This window comes from Cygnus atratus, chromosome Z, assembly GCF_013377495.2.
Source record: "Cygnus atratus isolate AKBS03 ecotype Queensland, Australia chromosome Z, CAtr_DNAZoo_HiC_assembly, whole genome shotgun sequence".
Taxonomy (NCBI): domain Eukaryota; kingdom Metazoa; phylum Chordata; class Aves; order Anseriformes; family Anatidae; genus Cygnus; species Cygnus atratus.
The window spans coordinates 50,376,200-50,389,887 of record NC_066396.1 but is presented as its reverse complement, the minus strand read 5'-3'; the positions used below and the strand labels follow the sequence as shown (position 1 = coordinate 50,389,887).

Here is a 13,688-nt window from a genome sequence, read left to right as displayed (position 1 = left end):
TAAATGAACTCTTCATCTGACCCACTACAGCTCTTCTGTTTTGGTGTTCTTATGTTTTAGGTTCACAGGATGTTAGACTCCTTAGTAATGCTGACAGCCATGCCAACAGGCCATTCAGTCCTCCAGCCCTCCAGTCAGAAGGGTTTATTTGGTGACAAGTTGCATCTCTGATAATAGTAAGCCAATTCCATCTGGTATTCCTTCTGTGTGTGTGTGTGTGTATGTGTATTATATATGTCTACATAAATAATAATCTAATGTTCTTTAGTTTATAAACTACCAAAACCTAATTTGGAACTTTCACTAGTGCTTTTGCATCTTTGACAGGACACTGAAACCCTCCACAGTTCCTCCCTCCACACTTTGTAAATAGTAATAATATTTGGTGGTAAATAATCTTACCTAGTATTACAGTAATTTATTCCTTGCTTTTATTTAATGTGTTGGTTTTGTTTTGTTCACCAATGACACCCAGACTCTACTATGTTAGTGCTTCAAATAGTGCTATGCCATGAAATGTTTACTTGAGAGCTTAATGTGAATATCCTTCATGATTTTTTTCTTCAAAGTGTATTTTTTGGAATCAATGACACTTGACTTAGCAGTCTGATCAGGGAGTGCATGCCTTCTATTCCCACTTACTGTTACAGATTCCCTCACCTTTCTCACAGGTGATGTGAAGTCCCAGGACCTTTATGAAGACTTGGTCCACTTAGTGGTGTGTTTCCTGTATAGTGGTATTTAATCTCTGCCATGCTTTCAGTTCTGAGTGGTCTGTATTTTCCTCATTGATCTTCTTTCTATTCTTGGGTCCTCTGTTTCCTTCTCTTTTGTTGGGACTGTGGTGGTATCCCCAAGTCTTTGCTTCCTTCACAGCCAGTATTCATCATCATCTCACGTCACATGTGATAGGTGCACACAACCAGCTTCATTTGCTATGAATGCTGTAGCCTGTCATTTCCTCTAATTCCCATAAGGGTCTCCCTCATGCGGATTCATGTGCCCCTACTCCTTTCTCATTAGGATGATGTACTCTTCTCTCCTAGGGCTTTTCTATGCCCCATTTTCTTCTCACTTTCCACCCAATTCCCTCTTTCTGCTTCTCAGAAGGAGCCCCTTCTTGAAGCTTGAAAGGCAGGGGCTCCATCTGCCACCTGTTCAACTCAGACCAGTGGTTTGGCTGCCCTCAATGTGACTGAGACCTACCATCCCTCAATTCTGGGAACGCAGAATTGCAGGACTAGCTAAATGTTCAAGCAATCCTTTACAAGACAGAAGAGGAACTGGCATTTAGCAGGCTGTAGGCCTTGCAAGTGTAGCCCGCACATATCTAAACATACCCACAGAAAACTGATTTAAAATAGTTAAGTGTCATAATATAACCCCATTGTACCTATGAGTATGGGAGCTAGTAGAAGCTGCTTCACTCCTTTTTTGTTATTAATACAGAGAATTGATGGAAATCACTAATGACCATTTCCAAATCTATATTGCTTCCAAGCCCCTTACCAGAGGACAAATTTTCTGCAGGTGTGGATCACTCAGTGTTTATGTCTGCTTATACAAAACATATGCTGGAGGATTTTCTTTTCAACTATTCAATTGCTGTTTGCTCTCCATTCTGATGTCCTCTATTCTGACTTTTTATCACCCACTGTTTTTGAAGTTCTTGCCTATTGGCAAAAGCCAAAATTGCCCCATGGTTTAACCTTTTACTTTCCAGTTCTCTGATTTTCATGTTTGTGCTTTACAGTCTGAAAATTTCCCAAACTGTTTCTTGTAATGTTAGTCTCTAGAGCTTTGGAGTCTATTAAGAAACATCTCAAAAAAAAAAATGAGGTGTATGATTTCTGTTCTTTTGTAGAACAGTGTTTGAATAGGAAACACTCACAAAACGATCAGTGTCCCCCTCTTTTCAACCTACTGAAGTGTCCTCAACTCTTTTAGGCACTCATCTATAAAATTGAAAAACTTCTTCCTCTAAGTAATTGTTAAGAAAGAAAAGCAAGCTTTGTTTTAAAACTCCAGTCCTTTTTGGTTGGATTATGTCACCAAATTTGTTGTGAATTCAAGTAAGACATTAGAGATGTGGTGAGCTAGAAACCGAATGTTGGCCATCAGACTTTGCTAGGCAGAAAGGAAAAACATTAAAAAAAGCATAAAAACAAAACAAACAAACAAAAAAAAAAAAAGAAAAAAATTGACTGGAACCAAGAAATACAAACCAAAATGTTTTTGAAGTAAACTGATGCCACTGCTTGACGGGACTAACTTAAGTAAATGTTGTGAATGTTAGCTGAATGATTTTTAATTACTAAAGAAGGTGCTTTTCGGTGTGTGTGGGGGGGTGGATGATGGACAATGATGACACTGTTGCCTACCTCTCCCACTGTTCTGTAAGCTATTACCTTCAAGAATAAGGAAAATAAAAATAAATGATGAGTTGGCTGGTCTGTTAATTTCTTACTGTGGAAGCAGGAGGATTTTGTGTAACTGAGGTTCGTTCGTCTTTCAGTCTCAGAAGTAACTTAATGGATTATCCAGACACCTACACTCGACTGAGACAGGAGAAAAGGTCAGAAACGTTGCATTTTTAAAAAATTAAAGAACGAGTACGCTTTTAGGGAAAGAATACCTTTGAAGAGAGTAGGGGGAAAGGCTCGCAGGACAGGACACAGGAGACGGCATTACCGACACCAAACTACGCAGGGAGAAGCGCGTTAGGTGAACAATTTCATAGTGCCCTCGGAGGCTGGGCGGCGAAAGGTGCACTTCAGCGCTCATCTCCCATCTCCGAGCTCGCCCGTCCGAACCCCACACCCTCCCACACCCTCCCGCCTTCAGCGAGCCGCCGGAGACCGAGAGGAGCGAAAAAAAAGCGGGAAAAAAAGCGAAAAAGCGACGCTGGAGGCAGCAGCAAGGCCGGGGCCTTGGACACCCGCCACCTGTGGCGGGCGGCTCCTGAGGCGGCTTCGGGCCGCCGGGCTCCTCTCGCGAGACGCGGCCCTGGCCGGGCGGGCTCCGTGCGGCGGCCTCGGGCCGGGGGGACGCGGCCCCGCGCGCCGGTGCCGGTGGGGGCGGATGCGGCGCCCTCCTCCACCGCTGACGGCCGGGAGGAGCCGGCAGCCGCCGCCCTGCCCGCCGGCGCTCCGCGGGGCCGCGCCTACCGAGGGCGGGCGGAGCCTGGCGGTGCCGGCGGCCTCCCCGCCGAGCCGGGAAGCGAGCGGGCGCGGCCGGGCCGCTTCGCCCCACAGTTCCTAACCGCCACCACCAACACCGCCACCGCCCGCCCCTCCTCCCCGGCCGGGGTCTCCGGGCGCCGCTTCCTTCCCGGCGCCCCCGCGGGGCCCGCGCGGCGCTGTCGGGGCGGCGGGGAGGCGCCGCCGCGTAACGGGCGCGATCAGGGCGAGGAGAGGAGGGAGGAGGAGGAGGAGGAGGAGGGAGGCGAGCGGCGGCAGAAAGGCGGGGAGCGGCGGGCAGGGAGGGAGGGAGGGAGAGGGAGAGGAAAGGGGCGGTGGCGGCAGCGGGGGTCGGGCGGGGGGCGGCGGCCGGCCCGGCGGCATCATCACCTGGCGCTGCGGCGGGGCGGTGCCTGCCGTGGTCTGCGGCGCGCTGCAGCCGCGGGCGCTGGTTGGCGGCTTAAAGCAGCGGAGCCGCCGCCGCGAGGGGCGGTCAGAGCAGACGGGGCCGCCGCCGAGTATAGAGCTTGCCCGTGGGCAGCCATGGAGGGGAAGCAGCAGCAGCAGCCCGGCCTCGCCGAGCTGAAGGTGCCGGGGGCAGTGGGTGAGGATCCGAGCTGCGAAGAGGGGAAGGATGCGGGCACGGCCGGCGGCGATGCGCTGGGCAGACCGCTGGGACCCACGCCGAGCCAGAGCCGCTTCCAGGTGGATCTGGTGGCCGAGGCCACCGGGCGCCCGGCTGAGGCGCCCCGCAAGGCGAGCGGGGAAGGCGGCGCGGCGGGGAAGGGCGGCGAGGAAGCCAAGGGCCGCTTTCGGGTGAACTTCGTGGACCCGTCGGCCGGCGACGAGAGCCCCGGCGAGCCCGGCGGCGGCAGCTCGGAGGGCGCCAACGTCAGCTTCCAGAACGGCGGCGACACGGTGCTGAGTGAGGGCAGCCTGCACTCGGGCGGCCACCACCACTACTACTACGACACCCACACCAACACCTACTACCTGCGCACCTTCGGCCACAACACCATGGACGCCGTGCCCCGCATCGACCACTACCGGCACACGGCCGCCGACCTGGGCGAGAAGCTCATCCGGCCCAGCCTGGCCGAGCTGCACGACGAGCTGGACAAGGTGAGAAAGGGGGCTTTGCCCCCAATACCCTACACCCCACACCTCACACCGCACCGCCGACCCTCCACGGCCACCCCTCGGCCTCCTGGCGGCGCTGCTCCGAGGAGCCGGAGGGCAGCCGGCTGCGGGTGCCAGCTAAAGGGATCCCTTCCTCCAGCTCCCCCTCCTTTTATTTTATTTTTTTTTCCCTCCCACTCCATGCCGCAGTGGGTATTCCCCCCAGCGGGCGCCAGGATGGGGAGGGAGCTGCGAGCGATGGAAGCGGTGCTAAAATAGGAGAAGGAGGAGGCGGCAACGCGCGCATCACCCTGATTTTTGTGGCCCCTGCTTTCTGGGGCTGCTCCTCGTTTTGGGGAGGGGAGCGGGGGGCTGCCGGCCCGGGGGGGCAGCCTGCACCACGGGGGGATGCTCAGGAGGTTTGGGAGCCCTGCACTCCCAGCTACAGCGGCCCTGCGAAGCCCGTTTGCGCTGCAGGCTGGTACTGCTGAAGGGCAGGCTGCGGGCGAAGCTGCACCCGATGTGGTTTTGGGGTCATGTGGCGGGGGGAGCTTTGTTAAACCATTGCAGTGCTGCTTTCTTGCAGCATCTGGGTGCTTTGCCGCGCACTAGTAAGTACACATTTCAGCGGGTCTTTCTGCTGGCGTAGGGAAACGAGGGAACATTTGGGCCACATCCTAATGAGGCGAGGAATGCTCTGCTTCCAGAACTCTTTCCATCCTGCCTCTCGCTCCTTGTAGGTGGAAGCCCATGAGAAAATGTCTTCTGAGACCCTTCGCACCATTGTTAGGCAGCTTAGCGCATGTGTACTGATTTAGGATTTTTATTTTGGTGATTATTTAGCTGTGTTTTTTTTTTTTTTTGAAACAGTGGCTCTTTATCTGTTCTGATAAAGGTGATTGTTTGTTGCAGGAAAGCATCTCTATGGCACAATTAAGATTAGATATCAGAGTAATTACAAGCAGTAACAGTGAATTACTGTTGCCTCTTAGGTCCTCTCATGACTGAGTTATATGACAGTCTTTAGTCTGGTTTTGAGTTGGTGTGGAATGGAAGTGGATGATTACTGTCTTGTGCATAGGGTTAGAGATGTTGTAAAAAAAGCCATGTGATCTGTGCAGAAACAGTGCATGTTTCAAATTTCTGACGGCTGGTTCCTAACTGGATGAGAAGGAGTAGAAGGGAGAAGTTCATTAGATACTCTGTTCAGTAAGCAAAACATAACCTGAAATTCTGAGCTTGGCAGATACTTATTCAGTGTGTTTACACCATGGCAGTCAAGGAAGCTCTTTATGATACCATTAAGACATTTTGGTGCATAACCTGACTTAGTCTGGAACTGCACTTTCTGTAAGTGTCTATAAGTCTATAATTTCTTTGTATTTAATTTAAAGGATGGCGAGCAATTTTCTTGGTGGGTTGTAGCAAAGAGGAGCTGTGGACAACGTAATTACTGAATCATTCTCAAAACGGTTATGTTGTAAGCGTTATTTAACTTAAAGTATTAATTTCTAAAATGTCCTTAATTTGATATGCAGTATGGATAGGTGTCTAAGTGAAGAAGGGATTTTTAAAAATAAGTGATTTCCCCCACCCCCACTTCTTAGAAAGTTGAAAAGTTAAACCCTTTCCTTAGCTGTGGGTTTTTGTACTAGCTTACCCGTACAGCATGTATGTCAAAGGCTTAGTAGGGCAGCTAGTAAAAACATCCTAGTCCCATTGAATAAAACTTAGACTAAGTAAAGACCTATTGTTACACCCACAAAATGCTTGTTTTTCTGTGGGAACTGTTGTTGGGTTTCTGTCCTGATCAGCTTCTTGATCCAGTGCATCAAGGTGGGCGTTTATTTTGCATCATGACTGTTTGAAATGTGTTCACCAGCCATGTGGTTCGTTGCTTTGAATTTAGCTATTTCACCTTGCAGGATGTTTGCACTGTACTCTAGTTTCAAAGGTAAATGTGTGTTGAGAGGCAGAGTTACAGCATTGCTGGTGCTAGTACCAATTAAAGAACTTTTTTTTTCATAGCCTTGTTTACAAGCTTCATATGTCTAACAGTTCTCCTCATTCTGTTCTCACAGAAAAGCCCAACATGAGGATGATGCAGTTTGTGGAAGATACACATGTACACACGAGTTTGCCTTGTCACGATAGGATAGGTTTCTAACCACCTCAACCGTTGTTCGATCATCCCAACTGAAACTCTTAGAGTAGAAAGGGGTTGCTCTCAAAACTGGTTGTGGCAATACAGCTGGGAGATGCTCCAGTACTCATGTGGATGAATTGCATGCTACTGGTCTTGGTCCCTCACCTTAAATTTAAGGTGAGGAGCTTGTCGCTTATCACTGGCTGCAAATAGCCAAGGCGATCAGTTCATTGCTTACCCACTTGGTGTGCATTAATCTCTCCATCCTCCGGAGAGACGGCAGAGGGAATTTGGTGATATTGTTACAGCTGCTAATGTCACAGATCAGGTGATGCTTTGCAGGAGCATCGGTGGTCTCGAGAGATATAGAGCTGTGAGGATGGTTATCATTAACAAAGAAGTGGGAGGGAGACAGCATACTGTGCTGCGCAGGTTTTTGTTGCAGTTGCAACACTGTGCACTGCCCTGAGGAGGATCCACTGAGAGGATCTCCTTCAGACGTAACGAAGACTAAAGTGTCTTAGCTTTTCTTTTTTTCTTACGTTTCAGTAGTTTTGCCAACAACTGTAAGTAAGCCTACAGCCTGCAGAATGCATTCTGTAGGCCTTTGTCTTCCTCAATACAAAAAATCACTGTGCTCTAATACAGACCTTGCGGTTCTGGAAGGCAAATGCTTTTAAAGCATTCAGAATTGGATTGTTTAAATTATTCATTACTGTGCATTAACTTGTATTTTTTTATGTTACATTGCCTTAATTAGGGAGTTTATGTTTTTGGAACAAGAAACTGAAGTCTGTGAATGATTCTGATTTAATATATGCCTTTTGTTCTGTCATTTACAGCTGTGGTAAGTAGATGGTATGTAAACCAAGCCCTCTACTGGTAGCTTTGTTCTGTTGTTTGCTAAATACTTACTGAGAGTACTAGTTGGTTCCTTTGACAGGCTATAAGATGGTGATCTCAGAGGAAGATCTTCCCCCTGCCCGAAGTGTGTGTGTGTGTGGGGGGGCGAACACACCAAAAGACACTTAAATGCACAACTTTGCTTCCTCAGCCACAGAGAAATCCATGCATCTATCCTTTGAATTTGGAGACAGGAGTAGGAAATGATTGTTTTGAAGCAGGATTCACTCTCTCTTTTTTACTCAAGTTGGTTTACTGAAGCTTGTAACTATTTTTCAGTCTTTGATTTGTATTTTATTGAAAGCACTTAACTTAAAACATTAAGCTGCATATGGCACTACTTCTTAACAAAGAATGCATAATCGCTTGAAAATGGTGTGAAGGGATGAAAGACACAGACTCCTGATGGCTCCTGAACAGAAGGCCTTTATTGCCCTTTCTTCTCCACTACGTATACTTTCCCCATAACCTCATGCGCTGTCCATGTGCCCGAATCGGTCATACAATTGGTTAGAGACCCTCAGACGCGCCTCAAGCCAGCCAGCAATTGGCCACTGTGCAAAGCTCATCTTTAACACTGAAGCCAAGTTAGTTTATCTTGACCTTGCTCAAGTTTTTGTTTCTAATGCTTATTTCCTCATTATCTCTAATTCAGGGACGTGTGAAACAGTGCAAAGCCACCTGCGAATCCCTTTCCCACAATGGTGAATGGCTACTGTGTCTCCAACTTTTATCTAGTGCTTTCGTCTGCTAGTCTGTAAAGAAGACAGCCTGGCTAAAGATGCATAGAAGACTAAAAGATGATTTTAGGCTATTAAGTAAGCTGACCATGTTATGTGAGGTCTGTCTGAAAACTGCTTTCTCCCCGCTGCCCCTTTTAGAAGGCAGGAACTTGTTTGCAGGTAGAACTCTTCTTGCAGCACCTTGCCAAAGCCCCCAGTCAATCATCAGGCCTCTTAACTCTTGTGTTGGTGTGACTTATTTCAAATAGCTTCTTTTCTTTCTTGCTCTTTATATTTGTAAGCAGTACTTGCATTTCTTTCTGAATTTCCATCTTACTAAAATGAAACTTGAGAAGCTCTCTTATCCAGGCTTGGTCATTACCCTTTCGGGCATCCTAGAAGCTTTTCATTTGTAATTGTTCTTGTTACCAGTTTTTGAAGAATGGTGAGCTCTGTGCACCTGCACTCAGATGCAGCTTTTACTAGCTGTGTGCAAAATGGTCCATCAGGGTCTTTCAGTGCTTTTTTTTTAATCTGTGTGGAGAATCATCACTCTCCTTATTCTGGTACCACACAATTTTTGCACCTAAAGGGTCATGGTGATAATTGATATTATTAATTACTGCTGTTTGCAGCAGTTGTTCATATTAGTCCTCCAGGGTTTTTTTTTATAAGGACCATCTGTATTTTCAGATCTGTTGTATGAATCTCCTTATCACATTTGTGTGATATCTTTAGTCTAAAACACTTGTGGATTAACAAAACCCTTGTACAGTCTTCAGCAAACAGCTAGTACTGTTCATACTTTTTTGTTGTTGTTTTTGCTTTGTTCCATAGAAACTAGAAATAAGTGAGAGCTGTTAACAGGATATAGTTTGAATATGCAAGTGTGGGCTGCTGCTGAAAGGTGTAAACTGCTCTATTCTCATGGTTGTGTTTGTATTTATACAGCTTAAAGTTGGATGTGGAAACCAGTCGGGTTTATGGAAAGCAACCCCTGCCTTGTTATTCCCCCCCCAACTGCAGAAATCTTGCACTGCATGAGGTGGGTTTGTGCCCTGGTACAATACAGGATTTGTCTCCATTTTGATTGCACAACTGTGTCAGTAAAAAAAGGTTTTGAGCAAGCACCCCCAATATACGTTAATTTGTAAATTACATACATGTACTACTCTACTAATATTATGTATACTATAAAACATGCACATAAATAGAGGTTAAAGGATGAGATGGAGATGAGGGAAACTGATTTAACAATATTTTTAAATTTTGTTTGTTAACATTATGAAGAAAATACTTTATTCTCATACTCCAGTGGATTCTCCTGCACACACATTGGTTTGTGTGTATCCCTCCTTGGAGATTACTGCAATATACTGAAACCCCGGAGCACTAATGTCAGAAGAAGAGACGACACTGTAATTTTCCAGTGGAGTGCAACTAGAGAAGGAAGGAAAGAGGGAGTGCTTGTTCAGAGAAGCTTGACTTTTAATAAGCCAATCTTAGCTCCCGTATCATCGGTATCAGTAAGACATTCAAGACCAGAATGTGAAAGAGCAGCACTAATTTTTTGTTTGGCTAGGTAGCTTTTCTTTCAGCATAAGCTACATCAGAACTGGTTAAAAAATAAGGTGATACGGAGTGAATATTAATCTGCAGTTTAACTTTTTCCCCATTTGGTACTGTACTTGATTAGACATCATCTGACTTTCATTCCTGAAGAATATTCTTGCAGAGAAGGAGGTTGGCAAGATCGCTATCTCGGAGTAATTCAAACCAGTGTACTACATCTTCAGCTGCATCCTTCAGATTTTTTCCTGAAGTTCCACATAATACTCAAACAATGTGGGCAACCACAAACCCATCTGCTTTCTCTATGCTGCCTCCCTCCCTCCCTCCCCTCATGCCCCTGTTTGGCATAGGTAGTGGCATTTACAAGGTGTTCATTTGTTAACTATTTTTAAACAAAAATCTTATTACTGGACTTAGAATTGTTTGCCTTTCGGGATTTTGGAAGTTACCCAGTTCTTACAGCTTGAGCACGTGGAACGTCTTTGATTTATTTCTCTACTTCAGCGTGCTGATTAGACCTGATAAACTTAATTGTGGTTGGTTGTTTTTTCTCCATAAAACATTTTTTTCTGTCTGATAAATTTAACTGACTTAAAGATGTAGTGAGTTTAAAAAAAAAAAAATTCAGTCTGTCTGAAGCCTTTTTAACAAGGAAGCTTATCTCACGTCTTCATTCTTGCCAGCTAATTTTCCTTCTTCAAATGAACTGCTTCTATTTCAGATTATTCAGGCTTTTGAATTCAAAGGAAATAGCAACATTTGTTGCATCTGTGAAGAATATGTCAGTGCTAGGTTAGTGTTTCAACTTACTCCAAGGCGTTTACATGGTGGAGAGACCCCTAAAACCATTCCAAGTAATCTTCTTCTGAGCTGTAAGCTGTTTGGCAACTTGACTTGAATGTAATGTTGTGCCAGTACAAGTGCAGTGCTGCATGAATGTACCAGCTCAGCTCTGTGCTGGCTTGGGGTACTGTGCCATTAGCTGTATCTACCACATTGTGGTATGATGTTAAAAATTCAGTCAGTGTCTAACTGACTTTAATTACTTCAGTGGGCTGTTTAGTCTGTCATAAGAAAATGGGTTAAATGTAACTTTGTGAAAAATTATTACAGTTAAAAAAAAAAAGTCACTTTCTAAGTGTAATTATAAGGTTGTGCCTGTGTACTGTAACATACTTACTCCCCATTCCCCACCTCTTGACTGGGAAGTGCATCATGCTTTCTATGTTAGAAATACATGACAATTGGAAAGTGAACGGCAAGAATTCTAAAAATCATCCTTTTTGGGGAGAAAGGGTACAGAATGTAGAAGATAACTTGGGAATTCGCTGTATTGGAAACAAGTTCTTCAGAAAGATTGAGGCAAGAATTCTCTTGTATTTTTTTGACAGAACACTGAGTTTCTTGAACTACTTAAGTATGCAAAACTGCTATGCAAGTAGCTTGCTAATAGGCTTTGATTCAGCTTTATGCAGTTAAATGCTGCATCTGCTTCATTCTGGAGAACAAGAAAATAGTATGAAACACTTAAAGGGTCTCTTAACTGTTTTATGTAGTAGACATGTCTTTCAGGTATCGAGTGAAAATCGAGTGTGTTCAGAACCTAATCTGTTTTCTAAAGGAATAATTTCTCTTTTTGTGTCAGAGGAGTATGACAGTCAGTGGACAGTAATGAATAATTACTTATATAATCATTCACTGTACTACTAGTTGTAATGGTTCTTCTGGAAAGGATCAAATTCATTGGTGCAGCAGGAAGACTAGTATGATTCTGAAGGGCACTGGAAAGGTATTCTAGCTTCCAGCTTGGATGTTCTTCACCAAAAGATCCTAGTGCTCCCCACTCAAGATTTCTTAAACAGAGGGTAAGGTTTGATCTAAATCAAAAAGGGCTTAGGTTTATACAAGAACAGGAACTTTTATGGTGATCCATCACCGTCATGATGGAGGTGTACTCTTGAGCTGTGAAGCTACATGCACTTCTTCCTCATAAAGCTTGATGCATTGGTTACCCCTACGTCTGTGCAGGAAGCTGTACCTCTGTTTTTTTGTAACTTGATGTTAATGGTGCAATTTCCTGTTAACTGAAAGTCTAGACACTTCCTCACAAAGGAAGATTTAAAATATATATTTATATCTATATATTTTTAAATGATGGCAGACCATTCCTTGTCAGGAAGGGCTGTCTTTGAATATAATATTTCTAGAAGTGCAGAACATGAGCATTGTAGGTCTACCATGGGGTAGTCCCGTTGTACAGCCACTGCATGGAGGTCTCTTCTCATTTCTTACATTTCAGTATTATCAGCTTGCTCGGAGTATTCGTATTATCCTGTCCTTATGGAGAGATGTTTGAATCAAGATGTGAAGACGTGGAGAGTTTTTTTTCTCTATCTTGATGCTTTTGAAAAATGCTCCTAACCTCTAGTGATTTTGTTATACAAACAAATACTATTTGTCTTTCAGATAGGTACAAAAGAGTCTAGTCTCCTGCAGATGTCAACAAAACTGATGCCATGTCACGTGTAAGAACTGCTCGAAAGGATTCCATCAGTCATTGTATGCTGGCTGCAGCCTTTCAAATCTCAGCATCTCTGTGGATATCTAGATTTCAGTGCTTTCCCTCTGTCAATATAGCTAGTCCTCTATTTATTGAAGTTTAAATGGAGTGAAAAGATTTGAATCTGAACTTCCTATGCTAACATTAAGACAGCTAGATCGAGTAGTGTTGGCATTGTCACCATTTACAGATGCACTGATGAACATGTTACTTTGAGAGGGACTTTATTTTGAGACATTTAGGAAAGCAATGCGATGTTTGTGGATTTTTTCTTATAAAGAGTGGAAAGCCTCAAAATTCCTAGTAATGCAAAAGAGGCCAGAAGAAAGGTTGGGAATCAACCTTGGAATACTATGCATTGCTTTAATGTCTGTTAATGTGACATGACAAGTTAGTGGCTGTGGAATATTCCTCACTTTTGTCTCTGTCCTTATTTTTTTTTCCCCTCTCAGAAGGAGTTTGTTATAAAGTATCCAGGGAAATGATGACAAGGGACAGGTAAGGCTTATTACAAGCTCTAGTTGAATTCTGTAGTTTGGGCAAGTTACTTCATGTCCTGCAGCCCTCTTTTTGTTGCTGCACTTCTTTCTTTTAAGGTGGTAAGATCAAAGATCACATTCTCTTCATTTTCACTAACTAAAGTACTCTTTAAGTATGGGCAGTTTGCTGTTACTTATTTGTGAATTCGTTGCAGACTTTTTTTCTTCAAATAAAAGTACCCCAGAATGCAGCTTGCATCCATCCTGTATTTGGAGGGGAGGTTCATAATCGCTTCCTTGAAGAGAAAAGTCTGTGGCCATGGTTTGGTTTCTAAGCTATATCAGAGATTGCTCACTAACAATTTATGCGTGTAAGATCTAAGTGGTGGTGAGCTTAATAAACAAGTCACCTATCCTTTTGTAAGTACACTACCTTGTGAGTACAGTGATTAACTCCTAAGTTGAAATCAGTTGTCCAAGTAAGTTTCTTGATTAACAATCTTGCTAGCCTGGTTAATAATCCCAACTACTGGTGAGAGTTGGGAGGAAAAATAGATGATTCTCCACCTGTTAAAAAGTAAAAATGTCTTCGAAAATCAGAAAATACTTGTATGAATAAGTATACACAAATATTGCTTAATGTCTGTGTTAAAAGCAGTATTGAGTTGCAAGACAGTGAAATACAAGCTGATGGCAGAGATGTGGAGCTGGCTAATTCTTCAGTTGACATGTTAATTGTAACTATAAATTTCTTCTGTGTTCAAAATTGTTCCACTGTAATCAAAGTAATACAAACTAATTTCAGCTCAAGATAACATTAATGTTCTGTGCTTGATGCAATCTCTTTTAAAATCTCTAGAAGCGGATGCCAAAAGTATTTGCTGCTATATTTTAAATATGTAATTGTAGAGAAGGTAATGTAGCCAGAGCACTTCAGTTTTTTTGGTGTCTTGGCTGCAAACTTGGAAGTGACTTCCTTTGATTGAGGCTAGTATCCAGTGGTCAAAG

General features: G+C 44.2%; 1 protein-coding gene across 1 annotated transcript in view; it reads left to right on the top strand.

The window, feature by feature from the left end:
• Positions 1-3,533: 3,533 nt before the first annotated feature.
• Positions 3,534-13,688, top strand: part of SLC12A2 (solute carrier family 12 member 2) — a 62,168-nt gene continuing 52,013 nt past the window's right edge. Inside the window, exon 1 of the mRNA XM_035569391.2 lies at positions 3,534-4,301. Within this exon, the coding sequence (XP_035425284.1) occupies positions 3,723-4,301 (579 nt within the window). The 5' untranslated portion in view covers positions 3,534-3,722. The remainder of the gene's footprint in view (positions 4,302-13,688) is intronic.